This window comes from Pelobates fuscus, chromosome 12, assembly GCF_036172605.1.
Source record: "Pelobates fuscus isolate aPelFus1 chromosome 12, aPelFus1.pri, whole genome shotgun sequence".
NCBI classification, from domain to species: Eukaryota; Metazoa; Chordata; class Amphibia; order Anura; family Pelobatidae; genus Pelobates; species Pelobates fuscus.
In genome coordinates this window covers 2,608,689-2,631,057 of record NC_086328.1, presented here as the reverse complement: position 1 = coordinate 2,631,057, position 22,369 = coordinate 2,608,689, and the positions used below count along the sequence as shown (strand labels likewise).

General features: G+C 46.8%; 1 protein-coding gene across 1 annotated transcript in view; it reads right to left on the bottom strand.

Moving 5' to 3' along the window:
• The window catches only part of VAC14 (VAC14 component of PIKFYVE complex), an 84,898-nt gene that overhangs the window by 41,220 nt on the left and 21,309 nt on the right, over positions 1-22,369 (bottom strand). The window contains exon 10 of the mRNA XM_063438054.1: positions 21,069-21,129. Within this exon, the coding sequence (XP_063294124.1) occupies positions 21,069-21,129 (61 nt within the window). The remainder of the gene's footprint in view (positions 1-21,068; positions 21,130-22,369) is intronic.

Here is a 22,369-nt window from a genome sequence, read left to right as displayed (position 1 = left end):
TACACCATCTATACGCAGGACACACACTGAGTAAAAGAGACAGGGCCATGGATACACCATCTATACGCAGGACACACACTGTGTAAAAGAGACAGGGCCACGGATACACCATCTATACGCAGGACACACACTGAGTAAAAGAGACAGGGCCCGGATACACCATCTATACGCAGGACACACACTGAGTAAAAGAGACAGGGCCATGGATACACCATCTATACGCAGGACACACACTGAGTAAAAGAGACAGGGCCACGGATACACCATCTATACGCAGGACACACACTGAGTAAAAGAGACAGGGCCCGGATACACCATCTATACGCAGGACACACACTGTGTAAAAGAGGAGAGGCCACGGATACACCATCTATACGCAGGACACACACACTGTGTAAAAGAGACAGGGCCCCGGATACACCATCTATACGCAGGACACACACTGAGTAAAAGAGACAGGGCCACGGATACACCATCTATACGCAGGACACACACTGTGTAAAAGAGACAGGGCCCCGGATACACCATCTATATGCAGGACACACACTGTGTAAAAGAGACAGGGCCACGGATACACCATCTATACGCAGGACACACACTGTGTAAAAGAGACAGGGCCACGGATACACCATCTATACGCAGGAAACACACTGTGTAAAAGAGACAGGGCCACGGATACACCATCTATACGCAGGACACACACTGTGTAAAAGAGACAGGGCCACGGATACACCATCTATACGCAGGGCACACACTGTGTAAAAGAGGAAAGGCCACGGATACACCATCTATACGCAGGACACACACAGAGTAAAAGAGGAGAGGCCACGGATACACCATCTATACGCAGGAGACACACTGTGTAAAAGAGACAGGGCCCCGGATACACCATCTATACGCAGGACACACACACTGAGTAAAAGAGACAGGGCCACGGATACACCATCTATACGCAGAACACACACTGAGTAAAAGAGGAGAGGCCACGGATACACCATCTATACACAGGACACACACTGAGTAAAAGAGACAGGGCCACGGATACACCATCTATACGCAGGACACACACTGTGTAAAAGAGACAGGGCCACGGATACACCATCTATACGCAGGACACACACTGTGTAAAAGAGACAGGGCCACGGATACACCATCTATACGCAGGACACACACTGAGTAAAAGAGACAGGGCCCCGGATACACCATCTATACGCAGGACACACAGTGAGTAAAAGAGACAGGGCCACGGATACACAATCTATACGCAGGACACACACTGTGTAAAAGAGACAGGGCCACGGATACACCATCTATACGCAGGACACACACTGAGTAAAAGAGACAGGGCCATGGATACACCATCTATACGCAGGACACACACTGTGTAAAAGAGACAGGGCCACGGATACACCATCTATACGCAGGACACACACTGAGTAAAAGAGACAGGGCCCGGATACACCATCTATACGCAGGACACACACTGAGTAAAAGAGACAGGGCCATGGATACACCATCTATACGCAGGACACACACTGAGTAAAAGAGACAGGGCCACGGATACACCATCTATACGCAGGACACACACTGAGTAAAAGAGACAGGGCCCGGATACACCATCTATACGCAGGACACACACTGTGTAAAAGAGGAGAGGCCACGGATACACCATCTATACGCAGGACACACACACTGTGTAAAAGAGGAAAGGCCACGGATACACCATCTATACGCAGGACACACACACTGTGTAAAAGAGACAGGGCCCCGGATACACCATCTATACGCAGGACACACACTGAGTAAAAGAGACAGGGCCCCGGATACACCATCTATATGCAGGACACACACTGTGTAAAAGAGACAGGGCCCCGGATACACCATCTATATGCAGGACACACACTGTGTAAAAGAGACAGGGCCACGGATACACCATCTATACGCAGGACACACACTGTGTAAAAGAGACAGGGCCCCGGATACACCATCTATACGCAGGGCACACACTGTGTAAAAGAGACAGGGCCACGGATACACCATCTATACGCAGGACACACACTGTGTAAAAGAGACAGGGCCATGGATACACCATCTATATGCAGGACACACACTGTGTAAAAGAGACAGGGCCACGGATACACCATCTATACGCAGGACACACACTGTGTAAAAGAGACAGGGCCCCGGATACACCATCTATACGCAGGACACACACACTGAGTAAAAGAGACAGGGCCACGGATACACCATCTATACGCAGGACACACACTGTGTAAAAGAGACAGGGCCACGGATACACCATCTACATGGCTGCGAGTTAAGTAGGAAAAGCCATGGGTACACGATGGAAGATTTATTAATAGGTAAGTAGTATTACAGAGATTACAGCAATCTCAGTGATATACAGGGAGCACAGTTAGAATAACCCATAGTTACATTAATCACATTGACTTGGGACTCATGGTTGGAATGCAGAGCGAGTGCTGCGTTTAGCGCTGTGAGAGTTAAGGATTGTATAATTAGATCATTACAGAGAGCAATATTTGAAGTTCAGTCTAACTCCGTAATGGAAGTAATAAACGGAAAACGCATTCTACGGCTTGTAATTAAACATCCACGTTACCCTGCCACGCTGGACAGTGTGTGGGGGGTCCTAGCCAACACACACCGGTCTTCACCAGAAGAGGATGTGCTGGTCTGCAAGGAGTTAAATATTTTGTGGGTTGTGGTACATCACAGAAATGTGCAGTTTCTAAAGAAAGCAAATTGTCTGGAGACTGGTATAAACAGAAAGCTCATCCAGACAGCTTTCAGACACCATGAAACATACAGCCAGACCCACACTGCCACCTGCTGGCCAGGAAAGAGCATTGCTGTCTGCACACTGCCACCTGCTGGCCAGGAAAGAGCATTACGGTCTGCACACTGCCACCTGCTGGCCAGGACAGGGCATTACTGTCTGCACACTGCCACCTGCTGGCCAGGAAAGAGCATTACTGTCTGCAAACTGCCACCTGCTGGCCAGGACAGGGCATTACTGTCTGCACACTGCCACCTGCTGGCCAAGACAGAGCATTACTGTCTGCACACTGCCACCTGCTGGCCAGGAAAGAGCATTACTGTCTGCACACTGCCACCTGCTGGCCAAGACAGAGCATTACTGTCTGCACACTGCCACCTGCTGGCCAGGAAAGGGCATTACTGTCTGCACACTGCCACCTGCTGGCCAGGACAGGGCATTACTGTCTGCACACTGCCACCTGCTGGCCAGGACAGGGCATTACTGTCTGCACACTGCCACCTGCTGGCCAGGACAGAGCATTACTGTCTGCACACTGCCACCTGCTGGCCAGGAAAGAGCATTACTGTCTGCACACTGCCACCTGCTGGCCAAGACAGGGCATTACTGTCTGCACACTGCCACCTGCTGGCCAGGACAGGGCATTACTGTCTGCACACTGCCACCTGCTGGCCAGGACAGGGCATTACTGTCTGCACACTGCCACCTGCTGGCCAGGACAGAGCATTACTGTCTGCACACTGCCACCTGCTGGCCAGGACAGAGCATTACTGTCTGCACACTGCCACCTGCTGGCCAGGAAAGAGCATTACTGTCTGCACACTGCCACCTGCTGGCCAAGACAGAGCATTACTGTCTGCACACTGCCACCTGCTGGCCAAGACAGAGCATTACTGTCTGCACACTGCCACCTGCTGGCCAGGAAAGGGCATTACTGTCTGCACACTGCCACCTGCTGGCCAGGACAGGGCATTACTGTCTGCACACTGCCACCTGCTGGCCAGGACAGAGCATTACTGTCTGCACACTGCCACCTGCTGGCCAGGACAGGGCATTACTGTCTGCACACTGCCACCTGCTGGAATTACCCCAGCACCACATGAGAACCAGTTATTTGAAGTGGAAGAACCATGTGTAAAGCAAATGAACCATGAGCAAATGTGGACAAGTCCCCAATGTCATCCCTGTATAAGACGGTTTGGTTTTGGATCAAGTCTGAAAGTTACAACCCAAGTGACAAGTAGGCTTATATTTTACGTTGAATTTCCCAAATTCACACATGCATACCCCTGAAATACCGCTCACTGGAGAGTTACTAACTATACTGGGAAACCGCAGGAATTCACAAAGAAAACGCAGATCTCCCAAGTGGAAAAAATGCATATGTCTTGTTTATTGGACAGGAAAAGGATTGCAAAGGTACTACAATATATAGTGAATCTACCATTGTAATAGTAAAAACATTGCATTGGCCAAGAATCGAACCAAGGCCTCCACGTGGCAGGTGAGAATTCTACCACTGAACCACCAATGCTACAGCTACATGTAATCTGAGAACATACGGCTAGGGCTCAGACAGGATACTATACAGTGAATAATACATAGAATCTCTTTAATGTTTGATTCCCATGATCCTGGACAGCTGACCTTACAAATAGCTTATATCTTGCCAATAGAGAGATAAACAGTCACAATGGGGGAATGGGGGGGATTTATTATAATCTAGCTACTTGCCTTCCCCTTGCCTGTTGCTGTCCATTTTCTGTGCAAATAAAGTCCCTCCAGGGGGATATAAAAAAAGGCATCAACTCACTTTATTCCACTATTCTATTGCAAGGAAAACTCCCCATAGTAATTTGAGTAAAAACAATCTCAGTTCAACCTAGATTATGTTATAACATTTATCATAAAGATAAAATTATTTGTGTGCTTTGGAAGCTCTTACTCCATTACTTACCTGCAGCCCCTTCATCCTGTGCCATCATTCAGGTGGGTCCATGGCTTTCCCCACTCCAGACCGCCCCCAGTCTGCTGTGATTGACCTGCTTGGGGACACTTCCCAAAATAAGGGACATTAAAAAGTTACTCCAAGCACCATGATTGTTTCAGTGTTTGAAGTGGTCATGGTGCCTGAAGTCTGTATGTGTAGCACTTGGCTCTGAAACGCTGTACATAAAGAGATTATCCGCACTTCTGCTGGAGATGTGATTCCACCTCAATCAGCATCACAGGGCGTCATTAGCCAGCCTGGATAAAGAGATTTCTATCCATTGGCTGAGATTGGCCAGCTGACATTCTCAACCAATGAATGGCTAGTGGGATTTACTTTTAACTTGTGCCACTTTGATCACTGTGGACCCAGGTAAGACAGCAAACGTTTTCACTACAACGGGCAGTAGTGATTATGATGCGTGGAGGACAGTGGATCCCACTATGTGCCGGCTTGGATAAGGGATCCGACCGCGCGCCGGTTTGGATAAGAGATCCCACTGTGCGCCGGCTGTCAGGATTACTAATTGATCCATCACGTAGAACTGTATCACACCTAGGACTAAAAGGTAACGTCTTACCGAACCTTACGGTACACTGACGCATGGCCGCTCAGCGCAAATACAGCAAGGTGAGGATGAATATGTTACATTACCCCCCACCTAAAGACCGCCCAACAGGCGGGCAGAACCTGGCTTGAGGGGAAACTTGGCCTGGAAATAACGAATCTTGCGACCAGCATGAATATTGGATGCCAGGACCCAAGAACCTGGAATCGATTATGGAAGAGACTTCATACTCCTCCAGTCCAGAAACAACCAACGGGGGCGGTGGAACACTTGGGACAGTATACCTATTGCAAATAAGTGGTTTGAGCACAGAAACATGAAATGTGTTCGGAATACATAATGAGGCAGGGCGAGCCAGAGAAAACTAACAGGATTAATTCTACGAAGGATACGAAACGGACCAAGGAATCTGGGAGCAAACGTCATGTTACAAACTTTAAGTTTGATGTTGCGCGATGATAACCACACCCTCTCGCCCACAATTCTAATGACTGGTTAGCCCTCCCAGCCATGTCATTGGTTTGGGGATGGTAAGAGGAATAAAATGACAATCCAATGCCCAACTGTTTATTGAAAGACCTCCAAAACCGAGACACAAACGGAGAACCTCTGTCAGATACAATATTGTGAGGAATGCCATGTAGTCAGACAATTTCTCATATAAAAATAAGAACCAGATCTTGAGAGAATGGCAATTTTTTGAGCGGAACAAACTGGGCCATCTTGGAAAAGTGGTCAACCACCATAAGGATGGTGGTATAGCCATTAGAACTAAGAAGTTCCACGATGAAATCCATGGACAAATGGGACCATGGAACACTAGGTACGGGAAGTGGATGCAACAAAATACATAGAAGTTTATGAGGTACCTTAGAAACTGCACAAACAGAACAGACCTACACATAGTCTCTAACATCTTTCCTGAGAGAATCCCACCAAAATGATCTCATGATTGCAAATATGGATTTATTTATGCCTGGGTGTCCAGCAATCACGTTGTTGTGGAACACCCTTGTAACGGAACTCCCCGTACTCCGACTGAGTACCTTCTGTTGATGGACGCTTCCTAGCGTGCGCCGAGGACCACAAGCACCGCACCGGACACCACAACCACCACAGACTCCACAACCGCTGTAGATTAACTGGAGTCTCGCAGTCTTCTGTCGACCCTGGATCAGCTTCTGTCCTCCAGGACCGTGTGGGAAAGACCTCTCCTCCAGGAGAGCGTATCACGAACAAGCTCTTAAAAGAGTTAAGTGATTAAAGCTCAGGGAAGTATGCAGAGCATAGCAATCCCCAGTGTGATACAGCAATCCCCTCCAATCACGAGACAAGACTACGTGTTGAGGGTCAAGAACTGAAGTTTTAATGACAGGGATTCTCCTTTTATGCAGTACTCCCATGCAAGGGAGACGCCCACAGACAATTAGACATTGACCAATCATACAATGGATACTTACTGTATCTACTCAATTATCTCCAAGCTGAAAAATTACACTTTTTACACATTTTTATAACTCTTTGGTCTTACATCGTACACGCATAAAACTATTTTTATAAACAGTATCCAAAATTCGTGCAAATCCGTTCAGGGGTTCCAGAGATAGTAAAAAGTCTCTTTGGACTGACCGCACGCCTGTTTTCATGCCCCAAACAGTTCCACAGATTCAGGCTGTGCGGCCGGTCTATTTCTGCCCTGAAAAATAACAGTCCCATTCGAATGCGGCGTTCGAATAGTCGAAGGTAAGGTTCAGCGGTGTTCGTGCCGTCGTGTAGCTGATTTCAGTTCCAGAGATTTGACGGCACTCACCGCTGACCGCGTTCAACTGAATTAAAATGGCCACATGTTCGTTTGTCGAATGGCGGCCACTTCGGCACTTCAACTGTATCCGAAGTGTCATATTAAAAGTACCAATCCTTTCCCAGAGCATTTAAAGGGACAGAAACCGTCTTTTAAAAGTCCATGAGCCCAAAATAATGTTTTAAAAGGGCCATACACCCCAGGGCCATAGTCGCAGGGCAGGAGGCTGGCAAGCAAGCCTCTCCAGGACCAAGTGGCAAAGGGAACTTCGTCACAACCCTCATGACATTTTCCCTTTCACCCAATGGAACAAATAATTTATCTAGAGGTTTATTGCATGGCGCCTGAGACTGAGCCTCCATGATAGCGCCAAGCAGAGGGGATGACAAGGAAAGGACAGTGGAAGCGATGATACACTCAGGGTGAATAATAGGGGATGTCTCTTGTTCCTGTACTGATTCCGTATCAAACTGTATAGATAAGGCGTCCGCCTTCACGTATTTGGGACCAGGTCTGTAAGGTATGAGAAAGTTAAAGCGAGAAAGGAACAGAGACCATCTAGCCTGTCTAGAAGATAGTCGTTTAGCATCCCAAAATTCCTATGGTCAGTAATGATCAAAAGGGGGTCCTTGGAACCCTCTAAAGGATGTCGCCACTCTTTAAGCGCTAGTGTAATGGCCAACAATTTTCTGTTGCCAATATCATAATTACGCTCAGCAGGAGACAACTTTCTAGAGAAGTATCCACATGGTTGCAAAGGGGTATCCTGACTCTCCCTCTGGGAGAGAACAGCCCTCACCCCAGTTTCAGAGGCATCTGTGGAGTATTGATCATTATTTAATGTGCAGTTTGCAATATATATGTGTATTATATATGGTATGGTGCATATATATATCTAATATGAATGTACATTTAGCTGTATAAAATAGGTGTATGAAATATGGCAGGCCCTTTTGCTTAGATTTGAAAAAGTTAACATTTCAATGACATCCCACAAGGTTAACAGCTAAAAGGTTAAAGTTAAATTAGAACAAACACATGTGCTGTCAGTCAAATGTATACAAAACTCGTTGTAAGCTAATTACAGGCAAGAGCCTTCTAGAGAATATTCCAAAAACACATGTGCGGTCAGTTAAATGTATACAAAAACACTTCGTAAGCTAACTACAAGCTCGAGCCATTTAGGGAATATCCCAAACTTAGATATGCAATACATTACATCATGTAACAAGTTAGAAAACCTTTTTGGGAAAATCACACAGGTGGGGGCTGCTTTATGGAGGACAAAATGGCTATTTAACTGAAGGAGAAAGGATAGGACGTTGTCATTCTGTAACATTCATTCACTCAGGCATACATTCATTCATTCAACCATTATTCCATTCTTACTTGCACACGGACACCATACACAAGGACATATGCTGTAATCACTAATTTTATCACATGACAGGAGGCTTCGTATTTTGCATAACTTTCTTTACTTTATGCCTCCAGCAGCACAAGTCAATCAGAAAACTTTAAACCAATCAGTAACCAGCATCACATCCATATATAAAGCCCTGACAGTCACATGATTTCCTCTTTCTTTGCTGCTTCCAGCCAAGGCACAGGTCAGAGTATTAAGCTCTCAACTGTTTTATATATATAATGCAAATTTATTTTGTGGTCTCTTTAAATTGTTTTGGCATTGTACCTTTTAATTTCCCCCCTGTCTGGGGCCCCCCTCTTTCATCTGCCTCCTCTACTTCTCTCTGCTGTACCCATCCTTCTCCCTGGACTGTAAGGTGTTTTTTTTTTTTTTTTTTTCCCCACTGTTTTTTCCCCTGCTGGGATCTGTTGCTGTCTGCCTGCTTGCCTGTTTGTCCCTCGCGATTCGCGGCATTTTACCGCGATCGCGCGGGACCACCAGGCTTATCCAAGAGTCCCAGGGTACCGAGGGGTGGGTAGGGGGGCGCGAGGGGGTACCGACCGATACCGTCGGGCCGCGATCGCGGACTGCGCGGCAATTTTGCGCGCGAACGGCGGCCATCTTGGATCTCGCGATACCGCGAGATCCTCGGCGGCCATCTTAGTTTCGCCAGTTCGTGATTCCCACGAACTGGCACATAGTTTTTCTGCTTCTATAAATGTTTTATGTGCCATTAAGAGTTACCTGAATAAATTGGTCCTACCCACAGGACACCTCACCTAGTTTTAAAGGTGAAGTGTCAAAATGCTGGACATGGTCGGAAATAAAGTTTTGCCACATGATATAGGTGTAAAAACTAAACACACTCCCCACATCAGGCTTAACACACTTCTCACTGCAGTTAACCCCTGCAACTCTGTGCTAAAGGGCCACTGCAGATAACTTACCATTAGGATTGTATTGCACCAAACCAGGAACAACTCCCATCAGGCTAAGCACACTTCTCACTGCAGTTAACCCCTGCAACTCTGTGCTAAATGGCCACTGCAGGTAACTTACCATTGGGATTGTATTACACCAAGCCAGGAACAACTCCCATCAGGCTTAACACACTTCTAACTGCAGTTAACCCCTGCAACTCTGTGCTAAAGGGCCACTGCAGATAACTTACCATTAGGATTGTATTGCACCAAACCAGGAACAACTCCCATCAGGCTAAGCACACTTCTCACTGCAGTTAACCCCTGCAACTCTGTGCTAAAGGGCCACTGCAGGTAACTTACCATTGGGATTGTATTGCACCAAACCAGGAACAACTCCCATCAGGCTAAGCACACTTCTCACTGCAGTTAACCCCTGCAACTCTGTGCTAAATGGCCACTGCAGGTAACTTACCATTGGGATTGTATTACACCAAGCCAGGAACAACTCCCATCAGGCTTAACACACTTCTAACTGCAGTTAACCCCTGCAACTCTGTGCTAAAGGGCCACTGCAGATAACTTACCATTAGGATTGTATTGCACCAAACCAGGAACAACTCCCATCAGGCTAAGCACACTTCTCACTGCAGTTAACCCCTGCAACTCTGTGCTAAAGGGCCACTGCAGGTAACTTACCATTGGGATTGTACTGCACCAAACCAGGAACAACTCCCATCAGGCTCAGGCTGCACTACCCAATCGGGTGAACACTCACAGAAGGCAATGAGGATTGGTACAAACCACTGAAGAACTACCCAGAAATCATTACAAACAAGCAAACAACAAAAACAAAAAATCTGGCATTATCCGAAATGACAATTTTGTTTTACAAAGGGTGACCACCACGCCCAATCTAGGGCTTATAACGAAGTACGCACAATCCACAATGGCAAAATTTCCACAAAATTCCATACACAAGGGTGAAAGCGTACTGAGGTCTTCGATACCTCCCATTACCGGGCTTACGTCCCGACCATTACCGGGCACCGTCCCGACCATTACCGGGCTCCGTCCCGACCATTACCGGGCTCTGTCCCGACCATTACCGGGCTCCGTCCCGACCATTACCGGGCTCCGTCCCGACCATTACCGGGCTCCGTCCCGACCATTACCGGGCTCCGGCCCAACATTTAAGACCGTTCACCCCGGTCGATAAGAGGGTGACCCCTCTTCAGACCACTAGTCAAATTCCTAGTGGTACTGATTACATGATACCTGGGTGTCCCCCAGTTGTACGTGGAAGCCACTGTGTAGATACATACGCACTGACGTATACTCTGTCTCCCCACAGACGGGAAGAATCATACTACCTTTGTGTCAGACACTCCACAAGACCCCATCAGGGGATGAGGAACCATTATCTCCACTGTCCTTGGAAATCATAGACGAATGGAGGGCAGAGGACTCGCCCTCGGAGGAGGAGGACTGGTAAGACATACATCAGGAAGTCAGAGAACCCAGCCTAGACCCGGAATGGCTAGGGATATATAGATATTGAGGTCTAATCCCCACGCCCTAGGACGGGCTGATAACCATGGAGTACGATCTGTTACACAATGGATACAGGTCGACAGCACCAAGAAGGAGAGCTCATGGTGCTGCCAAAGCTCCACAGTACTATATCCAATAAGGGTGACCCATTGGATAATTTGGAGACTACCGTACCCCCATACGGGCTTACGTCCCGACATTTCTGACCGTTCATCCCGGTCTTATTGAGGGCGACCCCCTCCTCAGGCCACTCCAGGAAATCTCTAAGTGGTATTGATGGAAACAGTTCTGGGTGAACCCCAGCTGTAGGTGGAGACCCACTAGTGACAATAAGTGTATTACCATACCTGACACCTGTCTCGGTACCCCACAGACCGGAAGAGGGTCCCAACAAGACCAGGGCACACTACAGGCATGTGTGCCGACACCTCTATGTTTCAATTGGAGGACCCGTACGCCCTTCCCTTAACCGAGAAGGAGAACCCACTATACCGCCAAACTCCACTATTCTAGGACATATAAGGATGAACCATTGGATTATACATAGGGAGACTTTCACGTCTCCCATACCCGGGTACGTCCCGGTCCTACGGAGAGTGTCCTCATGCTCAGACAACTGCCCAGATCCTGCGAAAGTGGTACCAATTAATCAAAATGCTGGGTGACCCCGGTTATACACAGAGGCACACTGAGTGACAATAAGCGTACTGTTATACGATCCTGACTCCACAAACCGAAAGGGTGTGAACCAACAGGTCAGATTTCCCTCAATTCACCGAACAATTTCCAAGTGAAGAAGCCCTCTCCAGGGGGCTGACTAACAAGTCGGGCATCCTACCACCTAAGCACCATGGGAATGGCCCAACGTGACTTCCCCAATGGGGAAAGAGAAAACCACGACTTAGCGGAACCGTCTCTCAGAACATCCTACACATTGAACATCTCAGACTCCATCATCAGGGGACGAGAACTCCATCCCCCCCCTTCTCTGGAGATCATAAGAGAAGGGAGAGTCTCCATCGGAAGAGGAAAAGTGACAGAATCCGCCTGGCAAGAAAAGTTTCCTTTGGCACACTGGAAAACCTTGGTTGACTCGCGTACCACCAGACACCCAGGATCATCCGAAAGGGGTTTGCCGAAGCACCGGGCACACCTTGCCAACCTCCGGCTTCGGGGAAAAGAAGTACGAAACAAGCTCAGGATGGAATGCCCATGTCATCTAGGAACGTACAAGATAGTCCTCAACAGGGAGCTCGGTGTCACTACAGGGATATCTATGCCCCGATCAGACCGAGGTCCACGTAAAAGTAGTAAAGAAGAAGACAGGAGACTCTCACCTAGTCATCAACATAGGCCAACCCAATGGCTTTGGGACGTACTGACATCTCAAGAAGGAAGGTATACACCTGTTAGGAGACCTGCTCCTCCAAAGGGTTTTGCAAGGTAAGATTTGAAAGGACACTTACCTATTGGCTCACATAGTACCTCAAGAAGTTTTGGAAGCTGGTCAGGACGCACTGAAGAGCAAAGGGTATCCGCTGTAGCATACCTAGTCAACTTGCTGACCCTTTTAAGCCCAATTCCTAACTGCGTATACAAACGAGATTTATTGTTACAGTTTCTGGAATTGTTGGGATTCATAATGAACAGAGCGGAGTCGGTTCGATTCCAGCTCCGAGTAACTACGTACCTCTACTTCGGAATAGATTCCACCTTGGACGGATTGCACTTTTTCCACATCAGCGATAGCGATTTTTCGTAAGGAAATGCGACGGATATGGCGGAAAGGCTCCATAGTACCTTGACTATTTCCCATGACCACTTCACGGACAGGCCAGACATCGACTGAAAGCTCGCTGCCTGAGATCCGGGCACACCTATGAAATTGGGATCAGAATGGCAAGGACTTCGATAGTACTCGTTACAGAGGTAAAGGAGCTAAGCGTGACACCTAGAATGATTTGTCTTTAATTGGGATCATCCTCTGCTTCTTCAGTTCTAACTTGCCTTCGGGCAGATCAAAAGGGAGAACATCATCATCGATTGTTAATGCAGGAGCGGCTAGAGTTGGTGAATTGGTGTCCTTCAAGGGAGACTGGTATGTCAAGGGACTATCGCAACCAACTAGAGTCATGGGACTCATGGACAACAGGTATTCCCCGAAATAACTTATCCACATGGAACACTTGGAAGTCACTGGGGTATGGAAAGGGACTACGGTCTTTTTTACTACCCCTATCTACCTCGATGTTGAATCGGGCTCATAATTTTCACGACGGGCCGATCGGCACGATCCGACCGCTCCATTAACGGGTTCCGCTCCGTTAGTTCGACAGCGCATAGTACGATTCACGACACTCCGGTCGATCAAGAACTTTTTCATAGGTCGTTTTTCCACGGGATAACATACGGTCCAGAACCATGAGTTAAAGTATCACTGTTGTGAGACTTTGATTGGGGTTTTCGGAACTAGTCTGATAACACGAACCTATCCCTCTGTCAACCGTCAGTCATAATCACGTTACGTTAGATTTTTTCGTCGGGTATCAGATACTCTGGAGGTCGACGCGAATGGTTTTTCGGTATCACCAGAAGGGAGGACCTCTACGATGTTTCGTAGAACTAATCCCTTTCGCGTCCGCATTTTACCCGGTTCCCGGCGGTCTCCCAGTCTTTGTGCAGTTATAGCGGTGTTTGGTTATATGGAGATCCCGACATCACTTAGATTGACACAGTAGACATCTGCGGGATTTATAACAACCATACAAGCCAGTTTCCATGAACACTCTGTCTGGATGGGTTCACTGGTGGTTATCGTTAACGGGAGTGGAGACGTGCTTCAGGTACTCATTCGGTACGAGGCACGGCCGCTTCTCAGGCCTTCAGGGGGGCCTCTATAATTTTTACGGGCGGCGAATTGGACGCGGCGAGACAACTTCCGTATATTTTCGTCAACCACACACGCATCCTTTTCGTTCATACCACAGCTTTAAAAATGCAAAATACGAAGCCTCCTGTCATGTGATAAAATTGTAGATTATGCTAACGTAGTGTACCTATAATCTTAATTTTAATAATGACAGGAGGCGAGTATTTTCCCTCCCTGTTTCCCTCCCTATACTCTGGGAAATTCTATTTTCTGGTTGTCATCTTCAGTCTAATTATAAGATTTTGGATATTTCAGTATATTTATGGGATGCTTATTTGGTTGACGGGTGTTTCAGCCGTGGCGATTATTAAAGTATTCTACGGTTGTTTAATGTTTTAGTATATTAACGTAATATAAATATAGATACATATAATACTGGATTTAATGTGGACATCAGTTGGGTTCCATCACCTTTCACGTATTTCTGTTCTTTTCAGAGTAACCATCATAAAGATAAAGATCAAGATAAAGCTGGAAGGTTTCAAGCCTCGTTACAAGTTATGTTCTACACGTTACTCAGGACTGTTATTCGAATTCCCTGACGCTATAATGGACTGTTTTCGCATCAAAGAAAGAGGAAATCATGTGACTGTCAGGGCTTTATATATGGATGTGATGCTGGTTACTGATTGGTTTAAAGTTTTCTGATTGACTTGTGCTGCTGGAGGCATAAAGTAAAGAAAGTTATGCAAAATACTCGCCTCCTGTCATTATTAAAATTAAGATTATAGGTACACTACGTTAGCATAATCTACAATACTTTGGTAAGATTGATTATTTACTGACTATTTTTGCATTCTGTTACATTCATCCAATACACTTTTATCTTATATTTATTTGAGTCATTGTTTCATTTATTACAATATTTTTACAGTGCCTTTTTGGGTCTTCAGACACTGAATCATTTTAGTGATAAATCAAATTATCATCTAGAATGGTTAAGGAAAACAGTATTTATAAGTAATTTGGGAACGGAAGGGTCTACTCCGTATACAGCTATAGATTGCATAAAGACACGCTAAGCTTAGAATGACCCGGAGTGACCTTTTGTCGGTAAAGGTCCACATCATACCTGAAGCGAGCCATAACTATCAAAATTGAAGTATCACCGAAACCGACAGCATCAACCTCCAGTATGAAAGGTTTGCTGGTGTTTGGATGTATCAATATGTCAGCAGAAGCAAATCTTTGTTTGAGAAGTTCAAAAGCCTCTTTATCGTCCTTAGACCATATCGCACTGCTAGCCCCCTTGCGTGTCATATTGATGATGGGGGCTATCACAGAAGAGAACCATTTGATAAATCTCCTGTAATAGTTGTCAAACCCAATAAACCTTTGAATGGCCTTTAGTCCATTGGGCAATGGCCAATGTAGAACAGCCTCTAGATTATGAGGGTCCATCTGAAAACCAGAGGCAGAAATGTTATACCCCAAAAACTGTACTTCAGTCTGATCAAAGATGCATTTTTCCAGTTTACAATAAAGTAGATTTTTAATGCTTGTTTGACATGCTTGTAGTGAGTCTGAAGGTCAGGAGAATAAATAAGGATATCATCCAGATCAGTGGTGTATCCTGGTTTTGTGCTGCCCTAAGCAGGACAAAACTCAGGCACCCCCCCCCTCCCCCCACTCTCCCACCCCACCCTTCCCCTCTGCCCCACCTTCTAAATGCGCACACACACTCACTGACACTAACAGACACACACTCACTCACCCTATCAGACACACACACTAACAGACACACACTCACTTTTCTTTTTATTTAACCCCCCCCAGCCTCCTTTCCTTTGGGAACGCTGGGGGGGGGGGGGCAAATGCCCAGGGTAAATGCCTTGTTTGCCTTGCGGCTAATACATCCCTGATCCAGATAGACTAGGACAAATTAATAAATATAGTCCCCGAGTACATCATTAATAAAGTCCTGGAACAAGTCCGGAGCATTGCATAACAAGGTACTCATAGTGCCCACTTCTAGTGTTAAATGCCGTTTTCCCACTCATGATTTTCCTTAATCCTTGCCAAAAATTATATGCACTCCTGAGGTCTAGTTTAGGGAAGACTTTCGCATCCTGGAGTCTGTCAAACAATTTGGAAATGAGGGGAATGGGATAGGCATTTTTAATGGTGATTTTGTTTAATGCCCTGTAGTCAATGCATGGACGTAATTCACCATCACCAGCAGGCGTGGATGATTTACGTATGTGGCCTTTACTTAGGGAGTCTTGGATGTACTCTTCCATTATTCTACTCCTGTGGAGATAAGGCATATACTGCTCTCTTGGGTGGCATGGCGTTGGGTAACAGATTTATGGAACAGTCATATGATCTGTGAGGAGGTAGAATATTGGTCTGACTCTTACTGAATACCTCCTTAACCTCCCAGTATCGTATGGGAACTTCAGAGGCCTGAGGTGTAGTAGTGGGTAATGTAATGATGCCCACTCTTTTGTTAATGTGCAACATACATCTCTCAGTACAGTCCTTGCCCCACTCCAGTATTTCCCCTCTTGCCCAGTCAATATGAGGATTGTGTTTAATAAGCCAAGGAAAGCCTAATATTATGGGGCAAGAAGGAGAAGCAATTATTTGGAATCTTATGTCTTCCTTGTGTAAGGCACCAATGGAAATGTTAATGGGCAAAGTTTTGTGGGTAAATAAGGGTTGAGAGAGAGGTCTCCCATCAATAGCCTCAACGGCCATAGGTGATAATCTCTCCTTGATAAGAATAGCATTTTTTTTTTTACAAAATGTACATCAATGAAGTTTCCTGCCGCACCTGAGTCCATCAGGGCTTTGCATGAAATGTTGTTCTTGTTACATTTGGTCGTAATATCAAGGAGGAATCTATTTTGGTTATTCCCAGAGGACGTATCCATCACACCTAAGACCTGTCCCCTTAAGGTTCTTAGGTGCGGATGTTTTCCGGACGTATGCGACAAGCACTGCTCATATGTCCTTTTTTAAATCGCAGTATAAACACAGACACTCTTTTCTCCTATATGGTCTTTCTCCCTCTGACAGTCTAGAGACCCCCAACTGCATAGGTTCAGGTTCGGACTGTACAAGGAGGTCAGGAACAATAGGTCTGGAGAAACAACGTGCTAATGACATAGCCATACATCTGGTTCTGTTTCTGGTAGTTTATCTGGTTCTAAGTCTATTAGCAATTTGCATGACAAATGTGATAAACTCAATTCATTTTTTAGGTAGATCTTTAGCAGCAGTCTTGTCCAGAATTGCTTAGGATAATTCTTTTTTTTTTTTTTTTTTTTTATAAATTCTTTATTTTTGTGTGCTGAGTATTACAGATAGCTTTGCAAGGCCACAACAGCTTTGACAAGCATACAATAAAACAAGCATAACATTTTCATGGACTTGAAACGTAAGCACTTTTTTTGTTAATGAGATGATCACTATAGGCTAGACAGTATATTTCCAGATTGCTAGTTTGCAGTAGACATTCAGTTTGGTTACCGACTGGACTATGTGAATATTTTAAGTAACTGTAGAACACAAGTATTAGCAAAACGAGATGGTCCTCAGTGCACTTAGTGTGGACATACCCATCTTGTTAATAGGCGCATGTCCCATATGGAATAGGCTAGCTAGAGGATTCATAAATCAAGCTTAACCCACCGATAAGGTGGAAATGTCATATATATGTGGACAACTGTCCCTTTGCCAGTAGGCGAGATGCACTGAGGCTATTGAGAGGAGACACACGGTAATACTACATATTAAGTATAAATTTTAAAAAACAAACAAAAACAAATAACAATGAAACGCCCAACATTTAGAGTCTAAGCGCTGTGCGGTCGAGGTCGTTAGGCATATTTAGCTTTCTGATACATCAACTGTGAACACGGTAGTATTTCACAAGTAGGAGAGAAAACATAAAAAACACGTAAAAACATATAGACATGTAGATATTGATATAGATATATGTACAGGCCCTGCCATGTATATGAAAGGCGGACCCTGGAACCGGGATTGGCAAAATAAAACTAAAACTAGAATTGGATCCGTGCAGGTTACCGCCAGATACCACAATGGAGACTTTTATAGCTTTAAGGCTGGGTCGGCACTGTTGAGGAGGAAGCATGGGCATCTAGTAGACAGCCTGTGAGTGTGTTGGGTGAGTAATGTATAGGAGCGGTGAGGTACTCTGAGTTCCCTTGGTGGAAGGGGGTGGGTGTCCCCTGTTGTGTGTGTGATGTGGTTTGTGGCGAGGTGATTCGCATTGTTAGCAGGGTATGCCCTGAGCGAGTATGGTGCTATACTAGACTGCGGGCCAAATTTCGGCAATTGAAGCCGTTTTCGCTCGGTGAGGGCGGTGCGTGCGGCTTGGCAGCCCTAGTGTCATGTATGCTGGGTGGAGTGAGCGTGGCTATATGTTGTCCTGCAGAATAAATACCGCTATTCATACAAAAGTAGAAAGTTATAACTACGGGCGATTTGGCCCTGTTAGTCCACGGGGGGCCTTCAAGCATGGGCTGTTTTCTGTGCAGCCTGGGTGGTCTTTCGCGGGACAAAAGTCTCTGAGGTGGCAGGGTTCCACTCGTGGGGCTTAGAGGTTTTACGGTGTTGCGGTATAGAGTCTTGCGGGAGGCCCAAGAGTGGTAGGTGCCTGATTGCCTCCTGCAGATCCGAGATTAGATAAGCGGTTTCTTCGTGGAGGACCTGTAGCTTGTGGGGTGGGCGCCATTGGTACCTGATACCGTGTGTGCGGAGTAAGGAGGTGAAGGGCCGGAGTGCTGCTCGCCAGGCCATTGTTCCCCTGGATAAGTCCGCAAAAAATGTGAGGGACATCTCCTCAAAGGCATATGGTGCGGTACCTCTGCTGGCGTGCATGATTGCCTCTTTGTCCTGTCGCTTTTGGAATTTTACAATTATGTCTCTGGGCGCCGCTTTCGGGGCCGTCGTCGGCTTAGGTATTCTAAATACTCCATCCAGGCTCACTCCCTTAGCCTGTTTCGGCGGGAGCATCTTGCTAACGAGACGCCTTATGATGTGGGGTAGAGGATAATTCTTTTTTAAATGCAGAGATTAACCCGCTGTTAGTCAAGTCAACCTCAGAAGCAAAGGTGCGAAATTCTATGGCATAATCCAAGATAGACCGGCTCCCTTGTTTGATATGCATTAGGGCAGTGGAGGCGTCATCTTCCCTGCCTAATGGTTAGAATGTTTATTTGAATTCCACAAGGAATTCCTGGTAATTTATGTGCAATACTCATTACTCTCCCATAACGGATTGGCCCAGGCTAAGGCTGTCCCTTTAATGGTTCATTAGGTAACCAATATAAACTCTATCAGAGAGAAAGATCCCTGTGAGGCCTCAAAGTGGTTCTCAATTCGGTTCAGAAATCCCCGGCATTCTTGGATATTACCATCAAAATGCGGGGGAGGAGATAGGGAGATAGTAGGTGCCTTATGTACTATAGGCGGAGGTACCTTAGGCAGCGGTGACAGTCGGAGTAAACCTCAGGCTGTAGATGCGCTGTTCGAGTAAGAAGCATACTGAAAGCCTGGGCAAATTGATCCATATGGTGATCATTCTCATCTAGCTTTCTCTCGCAAGTTGCTATGTGCAGACACAATTCTACACGATCAAAGGCCCTGTCGTAATGTCAGGATACTAGTTGATCCAGCATGCAGAACTGTATCGCTGTAAATGTACCAAAGAATAGTCCGGATACTTGCCGAGGTTGGGGACACAGAATGAGACACAACGATGAGGGAAAACCAAAAGTCAGGGATACCAGAATACAGGTACGTCAAACAAAGTCAATAACCAGAAACAAATGTTAAGGAACACTCTTGGACAGCCACTAAGGGAAACCACAACAAGGCAATGAGGAGAAGTAAAAATGCGTTTAAATAAGCCTTCTACAAATCTGATTGGCAGACCCGAGAACGTGCGCGCCCGTCTCCCGCATGACGTCATACGCACGCTGACATCGTCATCACAGAGGGCGGACGTGGGGTCCGCAGCGGCTGGCGTCCACCAACATGTCTCAGGAGTCAGATAAACTGACGCATGGCCACTGAGTGCAGATACCGCAAGGTGGTATGTTACGCCGGCTTGGATGGGAGATCCCACCGTGCACCAAATGTTCATACTCTATAATATATGATTTCACTGGGAGCTTCCAACCACAAACTCTTCCATGAGACCTCACTTCTGGAAATGCAGCTAGATCTAACTACGTACTACACTCATTCCAGGTGGGGTTCTGAGAGTAAATGCTGAAGCACAAACTGGCATCGTAATCAGCCTATTCCTCTGGAGGGTAACCAAGCACACCTCCCTGACGAGATACAAAAATAAATGAAACGATTATCCGGGTTGCTGTATCTCTTGTGCAGAGGGAACTTTCGACTACTTCGGATCTCGACTGCCCTTGTGTGCAGGATCAGTCTGATATGTAAATGGTTTAGGTTCTTTCTGTAATGGAATAAGGGAGACCAGAATGGGGACTAACTAAAGCTTGAACTACTGAGGTTTTGCCTCAAACTTCTCGTATTCTTTGTTTTGTTGCGATTCCTTTGGAATCCTATCTTTAAGATTACAGCCTGTGACTACTACCAACACGGACTTGCTGATTATGTACCCATGTATTACACTCCAGGCACCAAAACAATTTCATCTATGGTGCCTGGAGATACTCTCACCTCCAACGCAGGTCTCCACTCCCCCCTCAGTGGCATCTGGCTTCAGATTTTTCACTTACAGGAAGTGTAGAGTGACGCCGGGCAGGGGTGCCGCTGATTGGCTGACAGCAGTCAGTGACTCCCTATTCACTAAACTGGCTTGGAAAAGGTATGTTTCTTTCTAAGCCAGTTTCACTGATTGGCTGAGAGCATCAGCTGACCGCGTTCAGCCAAACAGCGGCATCCCTGCCCGGCGTCACTCTGCTCTTCCTGTAAGAAAATTTGGAAAAACTGGATGCCTCTGGGAGGGGATGGGGGGAGTGGAACAGTTTATCCCCTTGCTTTAAGAGCGCCTCCAGGGACCTCCTGATACCATAACTAAATTTAGATAAAGTTATTTTGGTGCCTGGAGTGTCTCTTTAACTTCAATAAAAAAAAATAACTGACCTGCTGGGAGTAAATACGTTGATATTGTCAAGGGTTGGATCAGTGGAATTACCCAGAATCCCTGCAAAGAGAAGGAACATCAGGCATTAAAGTAAACATTGGAGAAACAATAACAAACCTTAACAGCCAAGTGCTCTAAAAAGTCACCGCGAGGGTGCAGTCATAGAGTCACCGCGAGGGTGCAGTCATAGAGTCACCGCGAGGGTGCAGTCATAGAGTCACCGCGAGGGTGCAGTCATAGAGTCACCGCGAGGGTGCAGTCATAGAGTCACCGCGAGGGTGCAGTCATAGAGTCACCGCGAGGGTGCAGTCATAGAGTCACCGCGAGGGTGCAGTCATAGAGTCACCGCGAGGGTGCAGTCATAGAGTCACCGCGAGGGTGCAGTCATAGAGTCACCGCGAGGGTGCAGTCATAGAGTCACCGCGAGGGTGCAGTCATAGAGTCACCGCGAGGGTGCAGTCATAGAGTCACCGCGAGGGTGCAGTCATAGAGTCACCGCGAGGGTGCAGTCATAGAGTCACCGCGAGGGTGCAGTCATAGAGTCACCGCGAGGGTGCAGTCATAGAGTCACCGCGAGGGTGCAGTCATATTACACAGAGTCATTGTGAGTGTACGTAAATATATGTTAATACAGGTCTGTTAACGGCAAACTCATATCTCTTTGAGCAGTGAATGATAAATGTCCGGGTGCTCTGTTAACACACAGGAAAGCCTTGCATGCAGACAGACAATCCAGAACAGTTAGATTATTGTGAGTATGCCGCCGGCCATTTTACCGGGCACTCGGAAAGCACTTACATTGTTGCTCACTAGCGCCCGTTAGAACACAGGTCCGGCGGCATACAGATCAGTCCGCTCAGCCAGGTCCCCCCCCTCCCAGGCATGCATTGCAGCAGTGCGCGGGCGCTTCAATTCCTCGCTCCTGCCACTTCACTTGTACGTGGGGAAAAGTGGGCGGGAGCATAATGTGCAGAGAAAGGGCAGCCAGGCGCATGAAAAGCAATGCAGGTAAGGTATGTCAGAGAATGTGTGTTAGTCTGCTTCAGTCAGTATGTTTATGTATGTCAGTGTGCGCGTCCGCATGGGTCAGAGCGCGTGTGCGCGTCCGCATGGGTCAGAGCGCGTGTGCGCGTCCGCATGGGTCAGAGCGCGTGTGCGCGTCCGCATGGGTCAGAGCGCGTGTGCGCGTCCGCATGGGTCAGAGCGCGTGTGCGCGTCCGCATGGGTCAGAGCGCGTGTGCGCGTCCGCATGGGTCAGAGCGCGTGTGCGCGTCCGCATGGGTCAGAGCGCGTGTGCGCG